The sequence below is a fragment of the Sabethes cyaneus genome, chromosome 2, assembly GCF_943734655.1.
Source record: "Sabethes cyaneus chromosome 2, idSabCyanKW18_F2, whole genome shotgun sequence".
Lineage (NCBI taxonomy): Eukaryota > Metazoa > Arthropoda > Insecta > Diptera > Culicidae > Sabethes > Sabethes cyaneus.
The window spans coordinates 21,835,476-21,859,926 of record NC_071354.1 but is presented as its reverse complement, the minus strand read 5'-3'; the positions used below and the strand labels follow the sequence as shown (position 1 = coordinate 21,859,926).

General features: G+C 38.1%; 1 protein-coding gene across 1 annotated transcript in view; it reads left to right on the top strand.

Annotated features, from left to right (window-relative positions):
* Positions 1-24,451, top strand: part of LOC128735179 (roundabout homolog 2-like) — a 144,403-nt gene that overhangs the window by 3,736 nt on the left and 116,216 nt on the right. Inside the window, exon 3 of the mRNA XM_053829674.1 lies at positions 23,446-23,748. Coding sequence (XP_053685649.1) covers positions 23,446-23,748 — 303 coding nt within the window. The remainder of the gene's footprint in view (positions 1-23,445; positions 23,749-24,451) is intronic.

The window sequence follows — 24,451 nt, the reverse complement described above, 5'->3', positions numbered from 1 at the left end:
AACATTCCGATACATTGATGAATGCTCAACAAGATAGAGTGCTCAACAGAAATAGGAGAACGACTGAAGATGATGGACAAGCTATGGATCCACTAACTTTGGACGAGATTATAAAATATATATTATAAAAGCAGCGAGATAGCTGCAAAATGGCAAAGCAGTTGGAAAGGATGACCTCCCTGCTGAATTTTTGAAAGTCGGGAGCGAACTTTTGAAAGAACGGGTGCAATCCATCAGGTTATCCTAAAAGGTATAGACTGAAAAGGAAATTTCTACGGACTGGTTAGAAGGTCTCATGTTCCCTATTTACAAAAAAGGCCTTTGACTCGAATGCAGCAATCACCGAGCATTACTTTGCTCAATTATGCATACAAACTTCTCTCCCGGTATCCTGTTTCTCAGAACAGACTGATGCCGTTGCAGGAAACCTTTGTTGGCGAATACCTGTGTGGTATTCGAGTGGAACGCTCCAAGACGGACCAAATGTTCACCTTGCGACAAATCCTCGATGAGTTCCGGGAATTCAATTTGCAGACTCACCATTTGTTTATAGACTTTAAGGCGAGGTACGGTTCCGTTAAACGGAATGAGCTGTGGCAAATTTTGCTCGAACATGATTTTTCAACAAGACTTAAAGGCTGAAAATCTGGTAAATGGCTTGGTAATGCGTACCATCGGTGCCTTGTGCACTGGGCATAAAATAGACCCCACAGTGGTTCATAGCCTCTTACCTAGCAACTCCTACCCCAACCTCCTCGTGGTACCAGCCGGGATACGAGCAACCTCGGGTGGAGATCGGGTAACCAACCCCGGTGGAAACCAAGGTCGTATGCTGACAGGGGGGGAGGGCTCCTTCGAGCTACGTTGGCCCTCCGGCGATACTGTGGGGTTGGTTGCGGGCTTTGCAAGCCTGAACCACTAAAAAAACCTGATTTAATCCACCTAGTGGTGAAAGGAACCTTTGTTATACGGTCTTACTTGCTATTTGAGATAGAAATAGACACGTTTGGTTTACATGAAATTTTTGGAAATTGAATAAGTTTACAAAATTTGAACCAAATATATACACTTATAAATTTTGATAGTTCCTATTCTCATGAAATTGCTGAGTAAGTTGTTACTAATGAGGGTAAGTGCAAGTAAAAGCAGGTTGTAAGATGAAATATTATTCTTTAACATATACATTGCGTAGTAAAGGTCTAGTTTATAAGTTTTTGAACTATGCATAATTTCTTGTAATGCCATTCTATTTGATTCACAACAATAAAGTTTTCTTGAATAAATTTCATCAATTTTTATTAACCTTCGGTTACTCACGCTGTTGTATTTTGTACAACATGTGTAGGTTTTTGAATGCCATATTGTTATAAAGTTACAAATCGTATATTACGTATACACTAACGTATATTCTTCAGTAAACTTGTTATGAGCAAAATGTCAGAATTATTCAATGCATTAATACTTTAAATTGTTAGGAAACAAGATTAGCATAAACCGACATCACAGAAACGAAGCAAGTAGCATGTGAGGTGTACCGCAATTGACCCCAACTGGAATTTTCTCTCGTTTCTTCATATGGAAAAATGGTGTCTGTATGCAGCAAAACTACCAGCAAATGTAAAATGTTTAAGATGTATCCGTCTGTTGCTAATCGAGTAATTCGAGGTCAAAATCAGGTTATTTTTTACAATTAAAGTTCTACAGTTCCTAAACAAGCAATCATAGAGGTATATAAAATTCAGCAAAGTTGTGTATTTTTATTCTTTGTACAACTTTGTAATACATGAAAAAGTCATACAACAATTACAAGAAGAGTTAGAATAGAAAAACTGATTTTACAAATTCATATACAATAAATAAGATTTTTATACCTTCACTGAAGAGATAGAAGGTTAGTGTTTTCAGCAAAATTTCTTGTAATAATATGCTCTAAAACTTTGCAGAACACATCAATGTGTTGTATTGAAACTGAAGGAAAATAATTTTTTTATTTCACTTTTAGGGGGATTAATCAAAATTCAAATTCTACCAGACGATAAAGCTTTCAATTTTAAGAAACTCTTCCAAAGGTTTGATAAACTTTAAACCTAGTTTTCCTAGTCAAAACTCTAGTGCGCACGTTTTCTTTGGTTTTGGGCTATTGTGCGCGCAAGTAACTGTGTTATAAAAGTTGGCGCGAGTATTCGAGGGTTAATATCTTTTGACCGGTAAAACCAATTCTTATGTAATTTTGCATATATATTCGTAGTGTGAAAACCTCTCGTTTGATATTAAAATAATTGAAATTAGGTAAATTATCTTGGTTAAAATCATTATAAATTATTGTTAATTTTGGTGTGGTGTATTCGATTGCTCATAACTTTCAAATTAAACGTCCAATCTGAAAACCATTCAATAGTGATCTATCCGGTTATATTACCTGCCAAATGAAACTAATAGCGCGTAAATCGGTTTGGCCATCTCTAAGAAACAGGCGTTCATTTGTACCTAGTCAAAACAGGTTTTTCAAGGCTAACTTTTAAACTGCTTGTCCGTTTTCAATAAAACTTAGCAAAATGTTTATTAATAATAAGAGCTTTCGTTTGGTACTAATATCGTTAAAATTGGTTGCGTGGTTCCGGAGAAAACCGTGTCACGTAGTTTTCACATTTTTGCTTATAACTTTCAAACGAAAAGTCAGACCACGAAACCATTTAATAGTAATATACTAGGCAATAATACCTTTCAAACAAAAGTAATAGCGGTCGAATCGGTTCAGCCATCTCTGAGTAACAGGCGATAGAAAATTCGGAGCGAACACACATACACACATACACACATACACACATACATACACACACACACACACAGACATTGCTCAGTTCGTCGAACCCTATCGATTGGTACATGTGACTCGGCCCTCCGGGCCTTGGATCAATTTCGTGTTTTTCGACCAATTTCTAAACCTTTGTTATAAAGTATAACAAAGGTAAAACCAAAGCAATGGACTCCGTAAGTAATAATAATAACTCTAATCGGAACAATCGGCAAAGACCCAGGCGACAAAAACGGACTAACGATTGGAAATTAGGAACATGGAACTGTCGGTCTCTAAATTTCCTCGGAAGTACCCACGTGCTTTCTAAAGAAGTGAAGAGCCGCAAGTTCGACATCGTAGCGCTGCAGGAGGTATGCTGGAAAGGAACGATGGTACGTACGTATAGAGATGGTCATACCATCTACCAGAGCTGCGGCAATACACACGAGCTGGGCACAGCTTTTATAGTGATGGGCGAGATGCAGAAGCGGGTGATCGGGTGGTGGCCGATCAACCCCCGAATGTGCAGATTAAGAATCAAGGGCCGATTCTTCAATATAAGCATAATTAACGTGCACAGCCCTCACCTCGGAAGTACCGATGATGACAAAGACGAATTCTACGCGCAGTTGGAGCGTGAATACGACCGCTGCCCAAGACATGATGTCAAAATTATCATCGGGGACTGTAATGCTCAGGTTGGTCAGGAGGAGGAATTCAAACCGGTGATTGGACGGTTCAGCGCTCACCCGCAAACGAACGAAAACGGCCTAAGACTTGTCGACTTCGCCGCCTCCAAGAACATGGCCATACGTAGTACCTTCTTCCAGCATAACCTCTACCATCGGTACACCTGGAGATCACCCAACCAGACAGAATCACAAATCGACCACGTTCTGATAGATGGTCGGCACTTTTCAGACATTATCGACGTCAGAACCTATCCGGGCGCTAACATTGATTCGGATCACTACCTAGTGATGGTAAGGATACGTCAAAAACTATCGGTTGTGAACAACATACGATACCGCCGCCCGCCACGGTATAATCTAGCGCGACTGAAGCAACCAGAGGTCGCCGAAAACTACGCGTTATCTCTCGAAACCGCGCTGCCGGAAGAGGGAGAGCTGGATGAAGCCCCTCTTGAAGACTGTTGGAATGCCGTGAAAACAGCCATTAACAGCGTAGCGGAGAACGTCCTAGGCAGTGTGGCACCGAATCGACGTAACGAATGGTTTGACGAGGAATGCCAGCAGATATTGGATGAGAAGAACGCAGCGCGGGTACAAATGCTGCGTAGAGCCACCCGTCAGAATGTGGAGCGATACAAACAGAAGCGGAGGCAGCAAACCCGACTCTTCAAGGAAAAGAAGCGCCACCAAGAGGAGAAGGAGTGCGAAGAACTCGAACAGCTGTACCGCTTTCACGACACACGGAAGTTCTATCAGAAACTCAACGGATCTCGCAAAGGCTTCGTGCCGCGGGCCGAAATGTGCAGAGATAAAGATGGAGGTATCTTGACTGATGACCGTGCGGTGATCGAAAGGTGGAAGCAGCACTACGATGAACACCTGAATGGCGTGCAGGCGGAAGACCATGATAGCGGAGGAAGTGACCACATTGGTGCAGCAAGCGACGAAGATGTGCCACCCCCATCGATAAGGGAAGTTAAAGAAGCCATCCAGCGGCTGAAGAACAACAAAGCAGCGGGAAAGGATGGCATTGGAGCGGAACTTATTAAAATGGGCCCGGACAAGTTGGCCGGCTGTCTGCATCAATTGATTGTCAAGATTTGGGATACGGAACGACTACCGGAGGAGTGGAAAGACGGGGTTATCTGCCCTATCTACAAGAAAGGTGATAAGCTGGATTGTGAGAACTACCGAGCCATCACTATCCTGAATGCCGCCTACAAAGTGCTGTCCCAAGTCCTCTTTCATCGACTATCGCCAATAGCCAATAGATTTGTGGGAAGTTACCAGGCCGGCTTCATGGAGGGTCGGTCTACAACAGACCAAATCTTCACCCTGCGGCAGATCCTCCAGAAGTGCCGCGAATTCCGAGTCCCCACGCACCATCTGTTCATCGATTTCAAAGCCGCATATGATAGTGTAAACCGACAAAAGCTATGGAAAATTTTGGACGAAAACGGCTTTCCGGGTAAGCTTACTAGACTTATCATGGCTACGATGGATGGGATCCAGTGCTGTGTGAGAATCTCGGGTGGATTGTCGGACCCATTCGAATCTCGCAGGGGACTTCGACAAGGAGATGGTCTTTCCTGCCTGCTATTCAACATTGCGCTTGAAGGTGTTATAAGGCGAGCGGCGATCGAAATGCGGGGCACGATTTTCAACAAATCCAGTCAATTTATCTGCTTTGCTGACGACGTGGATGCTGTCGGCAGAACATTTGAGGCGGTGGAAGATCAGTACACCAGACTGAAACGCGAAGCAGAGAAGATTGGATTGCAGATAAATACGTCTAAAACGAAGTATATGCTGGCGGGCGGGACCGAGCGCGACAGGGCTCGCTTGGGCAGCACCGTGGTAATCGACGGGGATGAGTTCGAGGTAGTCGACGAGTTCGTATATCTTGGCTCGCTGGCAACAGAGGACAACAATACCAGCCGTGAGATTAAAAGACGTATTATCAGCGGAAGTCGGGCCTACTACGGACTCCACAAACACTTGCGGTCGAACAATCTGAGCCCCCGTACAAAGTGCACACTGTACAAAACGCTAATTAGACCGGTTGTCCTCTACGGGCACGAAACGTGGACATTGCTAGAAGAGGACCTACGAGCACTCGGAGTTTTCGAACGGCGGGTGCTAAGAACCATCTTTGGCGGAGTGCAAGACAACGGTGTATGGAGGCGAAGAATGAACCACGAGCTCGCGCGTCTCTACGGCGAACCAAGTATTCAGAAAGTGGTTAAAGCTGGACGGATACGTTGGGCAGGACATGTTGCTAGAATGCCGGACAACTATCCTGCAAAAATGGTTTTCGCATCAAATCCGGTAGGAACAAGACGAAGAGGGGCACAGCGAGCGAGGTGGCAAGACCAGGTGGAGCGAGATCTGGCGAGCACTGGGTGCCCGCGGAACTGGAGATCAGTTGCCATGGACCGAAACAGATGGAGAAATTATACTGCGCAGGCCTTGTCATAAGACGTTAGGCCAATTAAACGTAAAGGCTGAAAAGTTCTATTGTTAATGGTTCCAATTTTTCAACATTGTATATTGGTGCTTTTCAAAATTGTATTGGAAGGTGCTATCGCTATACCATCTTCACGAAATCTCATATGCTCCTAGCGTTTGCGGATGCTATTAGTATCATCGGTGTTAACCGTAGAGGCATAAGTGGCATCACAATCTTGACAAAGCAGAACAATGTATTGGCAATTCTAGACATGCTTTGGTACAAAGGCTTGAAAGTTATTATGGTATCATGGTATTCATGGTATCGGACCGACTTCATTGATGGACATCCATATAAATTTAATACACCAGCGCATAATCTAATTATCCTTTTTCAAACAATATCATTTTCTTTTTGATCTGTTACTTAAACGTTTAGGATATCCACAATGTACCATGCGCCTCCGTTAAGTCAAATGCCCATACAAATTTCAAGTTAAGTTTCCTCAAAAAAGTTCCATAGGCTACACCTATACGTGCAATGCAGTGAAGTTCTGGATTGACAGGACTACACTATGGTGTATATGGTTAAGCTCTAATCCTGTGACCGATAGTGATGTTTCCTTGTGAGTAATTTCGATATAAGATCAAAAATATATCGGGTCGTTTAATGGCAGATGAGACTCCAACCCACACTCTCTCGGTTGGTATCCGAGTGTTTTGGGCAATTAAACTTAGGTCGCACCCTTCTATTAGATAGTTACATATCTAATTTTTTCGTGTCTTTCTTTTGTAGTAAATTTGTATCCCCCAAACTCCCCCATGCCACCAGTCAATTCCACAGCTGCAATCAGTCTAAATGCAAGAGAAATGCAACTCTTTTTACTTATTTGGACCAACCGCCCCCCACATTATTGAGGACCGCCACCCCTTTTGTCACCTCTCCCATACGCTGATTATTTAACGACAAGGAACACGTGTGCCAAGTTTGATAAAGAATCTTCCAGGCATTTTGGAGTTCTGGTGGCACACATATATTCATACTAGCGTTTCTTGTTACCCCAACCCCCCCCCCCCCCCCTTCCCGCAAAGTCTGCTCCCTCTTCTGACATCTATACAATTATGCAGCAATTTGCGCTACACTATAACGGAAGAGAAACAAAGCCCTTTTTTCATATATACCTCCTCGAGGGGGCGCTCCCTTATCGCACCCGCCATAACCCCTCCACCTTTTTCTATTCTAACCTCTAGTGAACTGGAATCGGTCTAAATGAAAGTGAAAGGCAACCCCTTTTACATAGTTGGACCTCCCCATCTTGAGATAGGGACCACTCCGTCGTTTGTCAGCCTTCCAGTGCTAATTCTCTTATGCGAAGCAACAATCGAGTCAAGTTTGGTGCAGATCGGTCAAGATATTTCGGAGTTATGGTCTCCCCCACTGTTAGGGACCGCCACCCCCTTTTGTTAACTGTCAACAATTGAACCGATCTTAGTCCGAAATTTGCCGCAAGAATGTATCAGCAATGAACATATTTTTTTTTGCTAGATTATTGTCACTTTAACCAGCTTGGGTCATTCGTGACTTCTGTGGGGTTGGGATTTGAACCCGGGTCCTCGGTGTAAGAGGCGTGAATGCTAACCACTACGCCGGGACTGATCCCTACAATGAACATAATTTCCACGTAGATTGTATTGAAAAATCGACATTTATCCTTTCCGAGTATATTTACTGAACGATTGTACAAAAGGGGGACGTGTTATCGTATTGGCTATCCAGAAGCTATTGATTTATTGGAACCTCATCTTGTCATTAGATCCTACTGATTTACTCTCTTGTGTTTTGTGAGAGTATTCATCAGCTAGTGATGATCGAATATGCATGATCGATATAATTTATAGCGCATAGTCGTCTAGCATGAATTTGGCTGATTCTAGGTCTAACAACTTGTGATAGTGTCTATCATTTTTTGACGTAGGTCTACGTCTTTGTTTACTATACTGGGACTGGGTATCACTTTGTGAAAACGAAAATAGAAGTGTAACGTTTGAATGAAAGATTTCAAATGCTAGTAACGACTAAACTACTGAACGAAACTAAATAATTTATATGTCGTTGGAGAGATAAAATGATCAGCAATTTTATGAAGGGGGTAAGAGAACAATTTTATGGTGGGCTCCCATACAAATGACACACAAATTTCCTCAAAACTCGAAAACTAATCAAGCAAATGGAACCAAATTTGGCATATGGGGGTTTCAGAAAGCAAAATTTTTTCTATGATGAATTGAGACCCCTCCCCTCTTTAGGAAGGGGGGCTCCCATACAAATGATATACAAATTTCCTCATAACTCGACAACTAATCAAGCAAAAGTAACCAAATTTGGCATGTGGGGGTTTTTGTAGACATGAATTTATTTCTTGATGGTTTGAGACCCCTCACCCCTGTGGTAAGAAGATAAGGACTCTCGTACAAATAAAACAGAAATTTTTGCGTATGTGCCATATTTTCTGCTATGTAACAAGCGGTAAGCTGTGAAAGTAAACTAGCAAAACCTTTTCGGAGCGAAAGGCAGTGAAACGACGCCGCTAACTTACGTGCCTATTGCCATTCATGTCAAAAGAGAAGGACATTCGAATGGCACGTCATATTTGCAATGAACGTGCTTTGGCTTTAATGTTATTTATAACCAATGGCCCTTTTAAAGGCCACAAACGAGTTAAAGTAAGATTATTCAAACATATCAAGCTACGCATAATCGTATTTAATACAATAATCTTTGGACTGGCCATTCATTGCTATTTCAACCTTTGTGATATACACAAGTGATATTTAAAAAAATCTCAATGGTTGCAAGCGTTGTACTCATGAATCCCGTCTACGTGTTTTCAAAGCCACCATTGCACTCAATGAAGAATTGAGTCTGAATATTTCACTCTTCTCCTTTAAACATTCACTTAGACAATGGCACTCACAGATTCTTATAAACATACATATGCCAGAAACGCAGTTTACATTAGTCTTTGATCTAATGATCTGATATAGTGTTACGTCACCCTTTCGTACAACCCTTAGCGCTGTCCACCTTGTAGTTTTTGTCGTTTGGTTTTGTTATTTATCGTTTACAGTATTAACCTTTTCTCATTTATATTTTTTTGTATATTAGTTTTATATTATTTATACAAAAACAGGTTTGCGCGATCCTTTTTTGTGTGATTTTTTATTATTTATACGTTTACTTTTGCACCGTACATAGGATTCGCTCAAAAACAAGTTTATCTGCAACAAATTTGCACAAAAAAGAACAAATAATAAATCGCAAAACAGGTTTTATATACGTTTTGCACCTTTTGTATCAACTTTGTGTCATTTTCTACATTCTTTGTGTCTTTTTTTGCATTACATATTTATATGCCATTATTTTTTCATTTCTGTGTTATTTTTGTGTTCTGCTAGAGTCAATTTTGTGTCATTTTCATGGTATTTCTGTGTCAAGTTTTAATAGTTTAGAGTCTTTTTGAAGTTTTTTGTGCGCAAATGTCATGATTTGTGTATTGGTTTTATCATAATTTTTTATCATATAATTTTGTATCATTTTTTTATATTCTGAGTCATTGTACTTTTTTGTGTAATTTTGCGTCATTTTTAAATTATTCTCGTGTTATTTCTAAAACTGGTGTCATTCTTGTGTAGTTTTTGTATCGCTGGTTTCACTTTTTGCGAGCAATTGATTATTGTGTCCTTAATATTTCACTTTTGTACCATTTTTGTATTATATTTGTATAATTTTGTTGTATTATTATGAGCCGTTTTGTATTATTTCTACGCAAATGAGTCAGTTTTGTTAATAATCAATAAGTTTTGTGTAATTTTGTTTCACTATTATGTCTTTTATGTGTAATTTTTATTCAATGCAGTGGGACGACGATGACGATGACGAAGAACTTTTTATTTTCTTGTACAGGTATACCTCGATATAAGACAGCCTCGTTATAAAACAATCCCGATATAAGACAATTCGATATAAGACAATTTTTGTCCTATATCGAAACAAATCCCTTTGACATAGCTTGTAACGATGCCAGAGCTAATTTTTCATTCCAAAATCAGCGTCATGAGGATGTTCATTATTTCAAAATAACGCTAAAAATTGTAAAAATGTAATAGTTCAAACAATAATAAATAGTTCAGAAAATGTAAACACACAACACAGAGCAAAATTGGCGACCGCTAAGGCATTTTTTTTTTGAAAAAAATCATGTTTCGATATAAGACAATTTCGATATAAGACAACTTTTTGAAATTATAAATTGTCTTATATCGTGGTATCCCTGTATGTATATGACTCTATACCCGGTATTGGCGTAAACTCCTTTTTGGAAAGGGAGGAAGTGTGATGCGAAAAATGATTTTTTGGATGAACTGGAAAATTTTGATATAGACCAAAAATATATAGGGCTCGCACCCACCACCTTTCGGTTGGTACCCGAATGTTTTACTAACTCAATATACTTGTGGTCTACACTCAAGTCTTTTTTTACATGGTTTATTTTTATGATTTTTGAATAAACGCGGTTTTTTATGATGATTTTTGAATTAACATGGTGTTTTTACATCAGTTTTCGAATTAACGCGGTTTTTTTACATCATTTTTCGAATTAACACGTTTTTCTCAGAGATTTTTAAATTCAAGTGGCTTTTTCGGTTATTTTTGAATTAACGCAGTTTTTTTACTTTCGATTTTCGAATTAACGCGGTTTTCTTTACAAAATTTTTCGAATTAACGCGGTTTTTTTAAACGGTTTTTTTACACGGCACGTATCCCCCGTGTAAAAAAAGACTTGAGTGTATATCTAAATTATATCTAAAATTATATCAAAGAGATGATGATGATAATGTTTTTTGTATCTTTTTTTATTAAGTTTTTCTGTCGTTTTTTTTGCATTATTTCCGCATTATTTTTGTGTTAGTTTCGTACCATTTTTAAGTCATGTTGAGTCCTTTTTGTATATTTTTCTGATGTTTTTGAAACATTATTCGTATCATGTTTTCATTATTTCGATACTACTTTTGAATTATCGTATTTATATCAATTTATGTAATCATTTTCCATTTTACTGCCCTTATTTATGTCATTTTTGTATCATATTTGATTCATTTTGTGCCATGGAAAAGCTAAGTATCGGTTTTACGTCATTTATCAAGAAATTACGATGATTTATTTCATATATTATCAATAAGGTTTGATTTGAAACGGCGCATTTTTATTTCATAAAATTACTTTCCGATCTAAAAATGGAATAAACTTATTTTTATACCACTTTGGGTGAATTCTGTACCATTTTTGTGCCAGTTTCCGTTTCTTGTTGATTTTTCTGGGAAATTTTTGGATAGTGTTATTTATTTTAGTTTGTTTTTTATGGTTATTTTTCTATTTTCGGTTCAATCGTTTTATGTTATTCTCATACATTTCCTTTATCATTTTTAATAATGAAAGTGATATTTTTATATCATTCAGGTGCCACCCAAAGTAACAATTCTAAATCCGCTTGGTTTTATATGAATTTTATAAAGGTTTTATTGCGGTATGAAACATTACCTCTGGTTTTATTATGGTGCACAATTCGAAGATAATACTCCCACCTATAGCTATCTATAAAGCCATAATAAAACTGTTCATAAAGCAAATGTATTGTGGTTGTTAATTTAATATTACACTCAAGTCTTTTTTTACACGGGGGATACGTACCGTATAAAATAAAATCTTTAAAAAAACCGCGTTAATAATAAAAATGTTGTAAAAAAACCGCGTTAATTCAAAAAGTCGACGTTAATAAAACTGCGTAAGTTCAAAATCATCAAAAAGCCGCTCAAATTTAAAAATCGCTGAAAAAACCGCGTTTATTCGAAAAATGATGTAAAAAAACCGCGTTAATTCGTCGTAAAAAAAACCGCGTGAATTCAAAAATCGTAAAAATAAACCGTGTAAAAAAAGACTTGAGTGTACACCGTAAAACTGGTTGGATACAACACATCTCTTACAAACTTTCTATAAGTGGGGCGTAGCAATACAGTATGGCGCATCAATCAAGGTTGATTTTATTGCATAATTTGAGTTTCTTGATTTTTTCGGTGAAATACAGACCAATATTGTGTTTTCCGCGGACGTTTCGACCTACTATTCTTCAGTCATTGACTACGCATTAACACGTATATTCTCTACCTCGTCATCTATCTAACTCTCGATTTTATTGCGTTTGTTTGTCAAATCGCAAAAAACTGTTTATGGTTTTTGCATGGTTTTAATATGATAACACTGACCAAACAAATTTATTGCTGCTATTATGAAAAATATTACAGTTCAACATACAACTCAAATAAGTGTTAAGTTTATAAAAGCCTAGCACTAAAAAATTTTCCAACAAACTTGTTTCACGATTCGGTACCTACCTAATAAAACCTTTATAAAATTCAAATAAAACTAAGCGGTTTTTGAATTGTTGCTTGGGATGCCAACATTAGAATGGGCGCTTATATTTATCAAAATAGATGCCTGCATCGAAATTCTATTTCAATCAATAAGATAATAGTTTCGAATTAAAAGTAAAGTATTTTCAAATTTGAATTTGACATGGATATAACAGTAATTATTTTTATTTCAATCATACATTTCAATTGGAAACAAGATGAAATTTTTGTTTATAAATAAATATGGTTGAAACTATAGTTTTAGTCTCTGTAATCTAATATAAGACAGCAACAGTAGTTTAATTGCAAAAACATTTGGGTATCAACCGAAAGAGTGTGGGTTCGACTCCCACCTGCCATTAGGCAGAATACATATGAATAAAAGAGTTAGAGCATATGCTCCCATACGCTTTAAACGGAAAAAGCAAAGCAAACTGTTTTATTCATACGGCTTATTGAACGACCCGAATTCTCTCAGTTTCATCCAATTTATCATTTTTTGCACCAGAAACTCCTTCATTTTACAAAAAAAAAAATGTTTCTCATCCTAAGCACTTTACTGTTAATGATGTAGATATAACAGTAATCTCATTTATTGCAGATTTGACTCACATATTGCACAGTATCACCCACAGTACAAGATGAAAATCGTGAAACCAAAAGCAATAAAACATATCGACGGATCGATAAAATGATACTAAAATATGCCATTAAAATTGTTAATGAATGTAGGCATGGAACATATTTACCAATAATTAACACTATGCCCAGCAGGTTCTTTCTTTATTGTAAATATGGAAATAAAAGTTATGGCTTACTTCAAATTCAATCTCCGCTGCGAGCTACTACACATAAATTCTTCATCATTACTTTTTTTCTGGTTCAAATAAACTCCGGCATTGAAGTACCAGCACCATTGGAAATTAGTCTGGATACTAAACTAGTCTAGGTCAGCCTGCACAAAAGAGCACCGAACTAAATAAACCACACAACAGTTGCCCACTTTCAATGTAATGATTGACGATAATTTGCCAACCTGCACAGCTGTCGGTCGGTGTCGCAGTGCCCGCCTCGGACCCACCACCGCATGGGAGTCTCCTCATTCACCGAATGCGTTCCGTTGGTTGGTTGGTTGGTTGGCAGGATGGTTGGTTTACTGCCTGTGCCTAGCTTACAGCTATTGCACCTAATAAATCCGAACCCACAATGCAGCAGGATCATTTGCCTGCAGCGATTCGTAACCCGCAGACGTCTATGGCATTAAAATAAATAACATCTTGCCAAACACTGCTGGCTGCAAACATTTAGCTTACTTACTGAAAACCAATCTCCGCAGAGGCTGAGGCTGAGACTGGCTGGCAGTAATCGAATCAACTGTATGAAAATAAACAAATTCATAGACCCATCTCTCCTTTGGGGCTGCCGCCGCCGCAGCCGTTGTCGTCCTCATCATCGTCGTCGACGTCGTCGTTACCAATGCCAACCTGGCACAAAACGGTGCGCACTGGCTTATTATTGGCCGGATGATGATGATGCCAGAAGCGGGATTTGCATTTGTGGCGCCTCCGTGGGTTGACTCGGCGGTAACCTCACTCATCCATCAGCTGCGTCAAAGGGGCCCGGATTCGGTCTCGTCGGTCCAGAGCCAGAACCAGTCGGTCGGTCCGTCTCCCGGGGCGGTTTTTTCTCGTTTTCTTGTACTTGGTTGGCCCGCTACATGGCTGGAGTCCGGCCCGGGGTCGGCTCGACCGGGGGGTGACCAAGGGAGGGAGATGTACCAGTTGATAAATTTGATGAAACCGCAAATGAGTTGTATATGGCGGCCTGGCCTATACAAATATGTACGGGAGATGTGGTGCCTTTCATGGGAGTGTGGTCTTTGAAAGATTTTTTTTTTTCTTGTAATAAATTGTTGTTATTGGGGCGCAGCGTAATGGTTTCGATTGAATGGTTTTGGATGAAAACTTGCGGTACCGCCAACCGAAGCCGCTAGGCAGCCCCTGATGAGGCATGTAATGGTTACTGACATGTGCGGGACCTTCAGGTTGTAACCAGATCACTACGGAGCTATCTCAATTGCTCGACACCATTTGGCGGTGCGGTTTTGCATTGATGTCTTGAGCAGATGCTGGAAGAGAAAGTAGGCTTACTATTGATGCAAACACAATGATAAATTGTTAATTTTTATAAAAAAAACTTTATTATGTGTGTCAAAAGTATAATGTGTGTGAGTGAATTGCCTTCAATTAAATTATTACCTTCAACTACATTTGTGTAACATACCAGTTCACCTCTATTTGAATGAATTCACTGCAAGCGGAATATAGCATTTTTATGATCCTCGACTTGAGTTTGAAATTTTATGATTTTATGTTTGAACTAGGGCATGTGTATGAATATGACAATGAATTCAATGAATTTAACCCGTCAAAGGGTAGCTTGCTTTTAGAGCCTCAGAGCCACATATGAAATTTGTTTTTAATAGGCTATATAAATGCCGTTCAGAACAGATTTATTACTATTCTGGCAACTGTGTCAGGTTTTTTAAAACAAGAAGTCAGGAAAATTGCACTTTAAATTATTTCGTGAATGTTGGCGATTTCCACTTAAAAAGAGTACATTTAGAATTAAATAATCTAAATGTCTTCAATCTGAAAATATATTTGGGTGGAATGTCTTGAATGTCATGGATATGAAAAACGCCAAAAATTTGGACTATTTCTTACCTGGCGCTCGTCCAGTTAGTTATGTTTGCACGAAAAACAAAACTTGAGCTTCTTTTAAGTATACTTTTATGAAAAAATAATCTATAGTCAAAATAATCATAGTTAAAGCAGCAATTCCCAAACGGGGGTTCGCCAAGAATATGGCTCTCATCAAAATAGTATATGAAATTTCCCGCGACGGAGACGCACCAGAAAAGATTGGGAACCACAATGTTAGAGGGTTAAACCAAAATTAGAATATTAATACCAGCATTTGAACATGAGTCTAGACATGGAGATTGTAATTCTACAGACATTTATTTTAGTTCATTTATTTTTATTTTATTTTATTTTATTTTCTTACTTCATCGGAACTAATGTCTAAATGAAGATTTAAACTGTGGATGGTAAAAGCCTATTTGAATTGAGATTTAATCCCATTCTCAAATCGGCATAAAAACCCATTATCTTTTAATAATAACAATAACATTGGCACACAAACTTAATCAAACATAGAGACATAAAATTCACATTAAGTCACACTATTTCTTATCCTATTCTTAAAAGTATTCGTCGATATTGTAAAGTCAAAATGTTCATACACCTCATTGAATAAACAACACATCGCGTGAATTGGTTCATGTAGTCCGTAGCTTGTACGGTGAAAGGCAGGCAGGCAGGCAGGCTACCATATTTGTGGATAGCCGAAAAAATATGTGACTAGATCCTACCTAATTTTTTATTTGGATGGTAGCGATTTGGTGAAGTAGGAACCGATTTGCATAGTTCGGGTTGTATCAGGTAACAATGGAATGTGTCATTTACCAATATTTTAATTTGGACTGAACTTATAATTTAAATCTGAGAATGGAATTTGATCTTGAGCCAGTTTCGGTACCGGAATATAGTTCAAATTAAGGTTCACCTTCCACGTTAAATTTGAACCGCCATCAAAGAATAATTTTAAATTCTGGAAGAGGATTTGAATTTAAATTTGGAAGTGGATGATTAAATACAGTTGAGCGAATTTCCGATAAAGTCTAGAGTTTGGCTTTGAATCAGGTTTTAAACTCGAACTGATTTAGATTATGGTTACGAGTAGGATTAGGAATACCATTTTATTCGAGTTTCAATATAATTTTCACATGAATTAGGATTTGAATTACAATCGAAACTTGAGCGTGGACTGGAATTTGTGCTACAATCAGGTTTTTAAATGAAATCCTGATTTGATCTTCGGTTGTAACATGAATGTGGTTCAAACTAGGTTAAGAATTTCGACTGATGTGTTGGGTGTTGATTTTTAATCGGAAGAAATTTCAAACTTCTATTTGAATTTAGACAGGCACTTATACTTGAATTGAACCACAAATGTAAACGGGGCTTTGAACTATAACTGCAATTTGGGCTTAAGTTTGAATCAAAATCTGACCTTGAAAGCCTATGAAATAAAGATTCTAATTCTAATCCTGATTTATAATTTACTCATGCACTTCCAGAACTTCGATTACGGTCACAGATTCAGTCTGGATTGGGTATCAAATCGAAATTCAAACTAGGAACGACAGTTCGACAAGGTCCAGGGTTTTAAGCTGCTGCTGGTTTTGAGCTTGGGTCAAAATTTAAACTACTGAACTACCATGAATTTGGTCAAGGACAAAGATTTCGACTTCGCTTGAGATCTTAACTTGAATTTAGATTATAGCTAACGAGGGAATTTGATCTAGAATTAGATCCAGATCTTGAATCTAAATCAATACTTGAATGCATACAAAGATTTCAGTTTAAGCCGAATTTAGACTAAGATTTCTACTATAATTTGGGTCAAAATATAACTTTAATTTAGAATTAGCATTAGAATTTAAACTTGCACTATAACTTGCAATATAATTCATAATTCACCAGGATTTCGATTTGATCTGGAATCTTCGGTCTTCGGTTTTGTGTTATGACAAGGTTCTCAAATTTCAATTTAAACTAGAATTAAACCTTAGATCAAAGTTTTATCTGAAGTCCGAACTCGGAGCACGGTGTTGCAATTTAGATTTTCACATGAAATTATACCTATTATACGGGATTTTATTCCAAATCTAAACTAACACTGAAATTTTGATTTGATTTGGACTTTATTTTTGAAGTGTTAGTCACTTGCCGGGATGGAACATAAACTTACATTAAACATAACATAACATTAACATAACATAACATAAACATAACATTTGGTTCAGTACTACAACTGAAATATTGACTAATAATACAATTTGGACTTGAATTTGGTCCATTTGAGTCAGGGTTGGAGTTGGGATTGGGTTTTTAGTTTGAATTAATAAAATATATAACTCGTACATGGATTGGAAGTTTAGATTGTATCGATTGTATCGGTTTGGATTTAAAACTTGCAAGACACATTCTCCTGAATTGGTTGAATTGGTTTAGTGCAAGATTTCGATTTGAATTGGCATTTGGGCTTGAAGCATAATGTGCAATTGACTGGGATTTTAACTTGATCCTTAATTTTGACTTTTAGTAGACTTTCGAAATCTATCCTGCGCTGTGAATTAAGGGGGCATAGTACTTTTTACACCATATTTTTTGCCTTATTTCAAATATTTTTTCCTCGATAACGCGAAAAGCGAATCGATTCGGGTTTTTTGCATTCAAAACATTGCACTTTATACTAATATTTACAATTTTGTTTGCATATGTGAACCTCTTCCCCTCTCCCCTACGGCTACTTGAACATGATCATTCGAAAAAAACATGATTTACGGTACCATGGATTGGCGCTGGGGGGCTTATCCGAATTGAAAAATTCCAAAACGACATGAAAGTATATTAAATTATCTCGTGTTTGACCCATCCTTTTTTTAAAATTCGAACGCATAACAAAATGGCGGACATTCAAACATAAAAGTAACGTTTTCAGTCGAAAAAATTGACTTTAAACATTTCTAAAAAATACAAAAATTGTAATATCAAAAAAAGGATGGGTCAAACACTAGATATTTTGTTAGCTTTAAAACAAAAAAAGAATCATGAGAATTGCTTGAGCCGTTCTTGAGATATTTATGGTACCGACTTTCAAAACCTGGTTTCGAGAAAAACGACGTTGAAGTTTTTATTCGCTGTGTAATCGCTCCAGACATGCGCGGTACAAATAGCTGTAACTTTGTCAATTTTTGGAATTTATCGAAATGTCTTGAAACACGTATGGTCAAAATGTTAATCTTTCGAAATAATCAATAAAAAAATTTCGATTTTTTTATATTGAAAAAGTACTATGCCCCCTTAAACCCAGTTTTACTTTGTTGGTTCACACTTTAAAAATAATTTTGTAGTTTTTAAAGTTTATGAACGAAAACATGTAAAAAAGTCTGTCGAAAAAATTAAACTTCTCAGTTGCAAATTTGCAAATGTAAATTTCTGCAAATGCAGAAATGAGAACTGAGAAATGCAAATTTTTCAGTTGCAATCGAAATATACAAACCAAATGTTCTACTGGGTAGCACCTGGGCTTTGCTTTTACCGAACCATTTCATCCATGGTTGTACCGAACCATGTACTTTATTTATTACGGAACGGTGGAGGACTAGCTAAATTCCCTTATCAATTACAATTACCGTTTATTACCTAAACCTCACCTACTCAATCGCAATGTGATAAGACTACGTCTCTGATTTCTATATTTACTTTAGAAAAACTGGAAGGGAACATGTAACGAAACGTGGTTATAGTTTGCACGCTTATAACTTAGTCATCTCTTAATAGATTCTAGAAAAATTGGTCTCAATCGATTGGAAATTTTTCTACCAATCCAATACAATACAATCAATTACATGTTTCTCTAACAAACTTTGAAATAATTGAAAAATGTTAGGTATTGTCTAACAAAAAATGCAGTAAGTAGAGCTGATTTACCGTACACTGAAAATATAATTTCGTATTTTGTTTGAAAAAACATTCGTAAAACTATGTTCGTAGCTGGTACAAATAATTTCATACCATTTAAAAACTTTCGTAGGCTTATTGTTTACCGCAAATGTTGTTATTACGAATGGTTCGTATTTTTTACGAGAGCACATTCGTAGCTGTCTTGCATCAAGACCCATTTGATGCACGGTTGTTGTCTGGCATCATTATCGACGAAAACGGGATGCGAAGATTGTATGAAGAGAAAATAGACTTGTGCAATTATGACCTTCTTGATATGCAGTAGTTGTGGTTCTGTGGTTTGCGGCGTCGTCGGCTGTTCGTAAAGAAGAATGATAAACGAGCTCAGTTCGATTCCCGATAAAATCAGCTTTTTTCAGAGATAATAAAGATTTCGATATTTTTCGATAGGTGTCGGTAATGTAGCATGCTGACACCTATCGGAAAATAGTGAAAACTAGTATTATTTTTATCGACAGCCTTTTCGTGCATTCGTAAAATCTACAAACCATTTTGTAAAATGCAATGATTCGTACGAATATAGCTTTGTTACTATGTACGAAACATTCAGGATTGATTTTACGAATCTAGTTCGTGGTAGAAAACAACGAAAGAATTCGTAAAGCAAACGCTCGTTTTCGTACTATAAACCAAGTTTTATTATCAGTGTACGCGTATATCAATATGGTGTAAAAAGATTTCTTCAATATTCGAGGTTTTTTCGCGAAAACCAACCTAACGTAGTTCTACGCCAACTGGAACACAACCTCTCAGATTTGATTTTTACTATTATTTATGATCAAAACTTTATAAAAATTTCGAATGTGGCCCAATTTTATTGTAATTGTAACAGTTGAACAGAGATAAAAGACAGAGAAAGTTTTATAATCCGCTTGTCGAGCTTTCGAGCACACAAATTTTATGAATATTAATCTAATGATAACAATAATCATTAACGCAAGCAGAAGATGACTGGTAGGGAGATTGTCATCAGACTATATTAACGCAAAACATTTCAGATCCATTTGGTACAAATTGACAATAGTTTTATATTTTAACAGCTCATCATGACGTGATCGGAATTAGATACACCTGTGATCGGAATTAGAATCACTCCTTAAAATTGATGATCGGAAATAGGTGCACTGCTACATCATACTTTGATGCATTTTTTGTAACTTTCGGTAAATAATTTAGGCATTTTAATATTTTTCCATAAAACATAATTGAAAATACTTGCTAAACACACATACCAAATAAATAAATGTCAGAGCTTTATTTTTCAGTGCGGACTCAAAGATGAATCATGCCTTAGGTGATCGGAATTAGGTGCTTTCAAGGTACCAGGATTTGAACAAAAGTGCAATTTGGGTTTGAGTTTGGCCCGGAATTTAAAATTGGATTATGATTTCATCTTGAATGCATACAAATTATAGATTCTAATTCTAGTGCACAGTTAGGGTTTAGTCGTGTGTCTCCAGGATTTCGATTTGGGTCAGAATTTTAACCTGCATTGGGTATTTACTTAAATCGAAATTCTGCCTTTGAACGAAATTTTTACAACGAATTTGGTTCAGATTTTGAACGTGCAGATTAATTAATTCCCACGTGGTATTAAATCCTTTGACTTGGACCGGAACTTAAACTTGAAATTACAGTAAGAGAAGAGTAAGAGAATCGGAATTAAAATTTTATCGAAATTTAAACTTGGAACAGAAATTTTACAAAATCCAGTATTTGAATGGTTTTGGGATTGGGTCAGGATATTAACTACGGATCATGGACAAACGGACAAACTTTTTTTTGTTTTGTTGGTAGAAGCTTGGCAAAGACTTTTATAACTTTTCAATTTCGTAAACAAAACACAGCTTGAGTAAAGAAGAAAAATAGATGCCTGAAAAAATAAAATTTTGTCTTCTTTTTTCTTTTTTCTCTAGCTGTGTTTTGTTTACGAAACTGAAAAGTTATAAAAGTGTTTGCCAAGCTACTATCAACAAAATAAAAAAAGTTTGTTCCAATACGTTGTGTAGTTTCTGAGGAAAAGGTACATAAAGTTTAAAAATCATGGTTTTCCAGGAGCGGCATTTTATTCCGCCGAAGTTGTTCCACACCGCACTGAAATGCTTATGTGTATGATCGTTTTTCAGCCACTTCGCGTGGTCGAATCATTACAAATTTAATATCAAAATAAGCGGAAAAGATTGCAGAATCAAAATCTGAAAATAAAAAATAATGATTTTTTCAAAAGTTTTAGTCGTTCATGCCCCTTAAAACTAAACCGAAACTTTATTGTGATCAGCAGAGTAGACCAATCTTTTATATCTTCATATAAGCAGTATTAGTATTAGCAGTTTAGTGACATCTTTTACATCTTCATATAAGAATTGGTTCGTGCTTAAAAGAACGGTTTTCGGTAATTGATGAAACTTAGGAAACTTGGAACTTGGGACTTTTCACTCGGTTTTCTTTAGCAACACAAATCTATCCATCAGCAATGCTACAGTAATACGTTGCGTAAATTTTATTTGGTAGCAAAAGGTGAACAGCTCACTGGTAACTTTGTTCTTTTGTTCAGACTGAAATTGAAATGCTCCAGTTTGTTCAACGTAGATGATGGAATGATGGACCACGAAAAATAGACGGGACCGATTCTTGTCGCTTGCTTTGGTACATAACACGACGTAAGCCGGCGGATAGCATCATTCAAACGCTAGCTGAGCTAGCCAGCATCTCATTGGCATGTCTGGACCCGACATAGGAGCAAGCATCAAGGGCAAACTAAAGTCACGCTCGACTCGTGCACGTCTGCAGTTCCCTGTCGGTCGTGTTCATCGGCTGCTGAGGAAAGGAAAGTATACTGAGCGTGTTGGAGCTGGAGCACTCGTTTCGCTGCTGTGATGAAATATCTGTCTGCTGAAGTTCTGGAATTGGCTGGAAATATGCTGCGCGTGACAACAAAACGACCAGAACCATCCCACGTCACTTGTAGCTGGCCACTTGGAGTGGTATTTCATCGTGACTCAGGACCATACACGAACGGCTTCGTCGATCGCATAGCTAAGGCTTTCCGGTGGTCCGTTGCAACAAGCCGTGCCTGGTTAGCGGTTATCGGTATTCCAATTTACCGAACAGAGAATTACGTTAAGTGCGTTAGTGCAAGTTTATTGCAAGCTAGTGTTATAATAAAGGTTGTAAATGCTTTATTATCAGTGTTTTTTAGTAAGTTGCAGAAAAGTTGCGCAAAAGTTTCAACTTTTTGAAAACTCGCGCGTACCGTCTACCGATTACCAGAGGAAAAGCACTACTCAACGTAGAAACAGATCATGAAAATTCATTTACTGTTTAGTTTAGTGTAACTTCGATTCGTTTTAATAAAATAGATTCAATCAATTCTTGGATATAACTCCAAAATCGGTTGAGGATTGAACGTATACAATGTTACTACTTTGATAAACGTTACGCTTGTATACATGAAGAATCGTATTATTACATATATGGATACACCCTAATATCGCTACAAAGAGACTTACGTAGTCCTGCGTCACTTGTACGGTCGTGTCTTATGCACAACCCCTCTATTATTCATCAAAGATCATACAGAACCAATTCATCCATATATGGTCGCACCGAACCATATACTTCCCAACAATGATTGTAGCGAATAATTTCAGTTTATAACCATACAGAAAGCAACAGAACAAAGAATACAGAAACCGTCCAATTGACTTCGAGATTCGATGCTGGTTTAACAAGCCAGTCATCGTATGTTAGAATCTCGGCTAGGCAGTACTGCTAGATAGAGTCAGTAGGACTTTTGCACTATCTCCATGATTGTCCTGTACTCGCCGGCCGGCCGCAAAGTCTGTCGATAAAGAAGGGTCAAGTTTTAGAAAGACGGTACACCCAAGGCTTAGCTCTGATCGCATCGGACCGTCCCATTTATATTCGGAGTTCGGAGCATCAGAGTTTCCCTCTATCAATGATGTTGGCCATGTGGATCAGGTCTTTCATCGGAAGGTCGAAAAAATGGAAGGAAGCAAGATAATAAACAAGTATTTTTGCCTTTCTACTAAATATACCTATTCTGAATAAAGGGTGAAATTTGCACTCAGACTATGGATGTATATATGTATTTTAATTTTCAATTTTAATTTAGAAATAAGCTTGGAATTGGGACTAATATCTAGCCCTAATCAGGGAATTTCTTTCTTCGGTGTATTTGTTAACGGGGTTTCGGACTTGAAGTAAGCTTGATTCAAGATTTTGACATAGACCAGAAGTTAAACGTTATCCCACATTCAGTCTTAAACGAAAATGTGGTTCGAATTTAATATCTTCATTTAAATTCAATTGATCTGTCCTAGTGATTTTCACTCACCAATTGTGTTGTTTTTCTTTTTTCTAGTTCTCCGTGACGAATTCCGGGTGCTACCGAAGGACACCAGAGTAGCAGCCGGTGAGACGGCACTGCTCGAGTGCGGTGCCCCCAAGGGCAATCCGGAGCCCACCATCAGCTGGAAGAAGGACGAAATAATGCTCGACCTGGATGACTATCGGTCCAGCAAGGAACCGGCCCGGGTTCGCATCGTGGACGGGGGCAATCTGCTGATCAGCGACGTCCGACCAACCGACGAAGGCCGGTACCAGTGCATCGCGCAAAACATGGTCGGCTCCCGGGAAAGTGCCTCCGCTAAATTGACAGTCCAAGGTAGGTGTGTTCAGCACTAGCCCACGACCACGGCCGGCCGTGCGTGGTAATTAATTGTTGGACAACTTTACGAATCTATATAGGTGGCTTCTCGCCTCGGGGGACGGAAAATAAATAAGTTGTAATGATAATTGGTCCACCTTCTGATCCGAGAGCTGATCTGGAACTGCGCAAGAGCCTAGTCCTAAAGACTTTGTATGATTAATGTCAATGAGTCCGGTCTCTTCCGCTCCAGAGTAGCGGCCCGCTGGAAATTCGTTAGTTGAGTTTTCTCCACGAACCAGTACAAAATGCAGCAAGGAAAAATAAAACAGATAATGCATTATTTAGCCGGAAGCTACGGTGTTCGAAGCTACTCGCAATCTCATCGATGGCTGCACTTTAGTGCCGCAGAACGCGTTTTTCTCGACTCCCGTCGACGACGATCGCTGGCTGCTTGCAGCCCAGAATCTGGGAGCGAAACGAAATCAATAATTAAAGCAATTACACCACGACGACAAAGACGAGGACGACGTTCGATGGTACCACGATCAGTTTTGCTTTGCCGGTCCCGTTCTGTCAGCAATTTATTACCTTGCCTCGTTTGCCGTCACATCCATCGTTGTTCCTCTGGCTCTGGATCTGGCTTGCAGGGCTTGCAGCAGGTAGCGAAGCATGGCGTCACCATCACCGTTGTCGTTGTTGGCGCCCGGGGGAAGCTTTT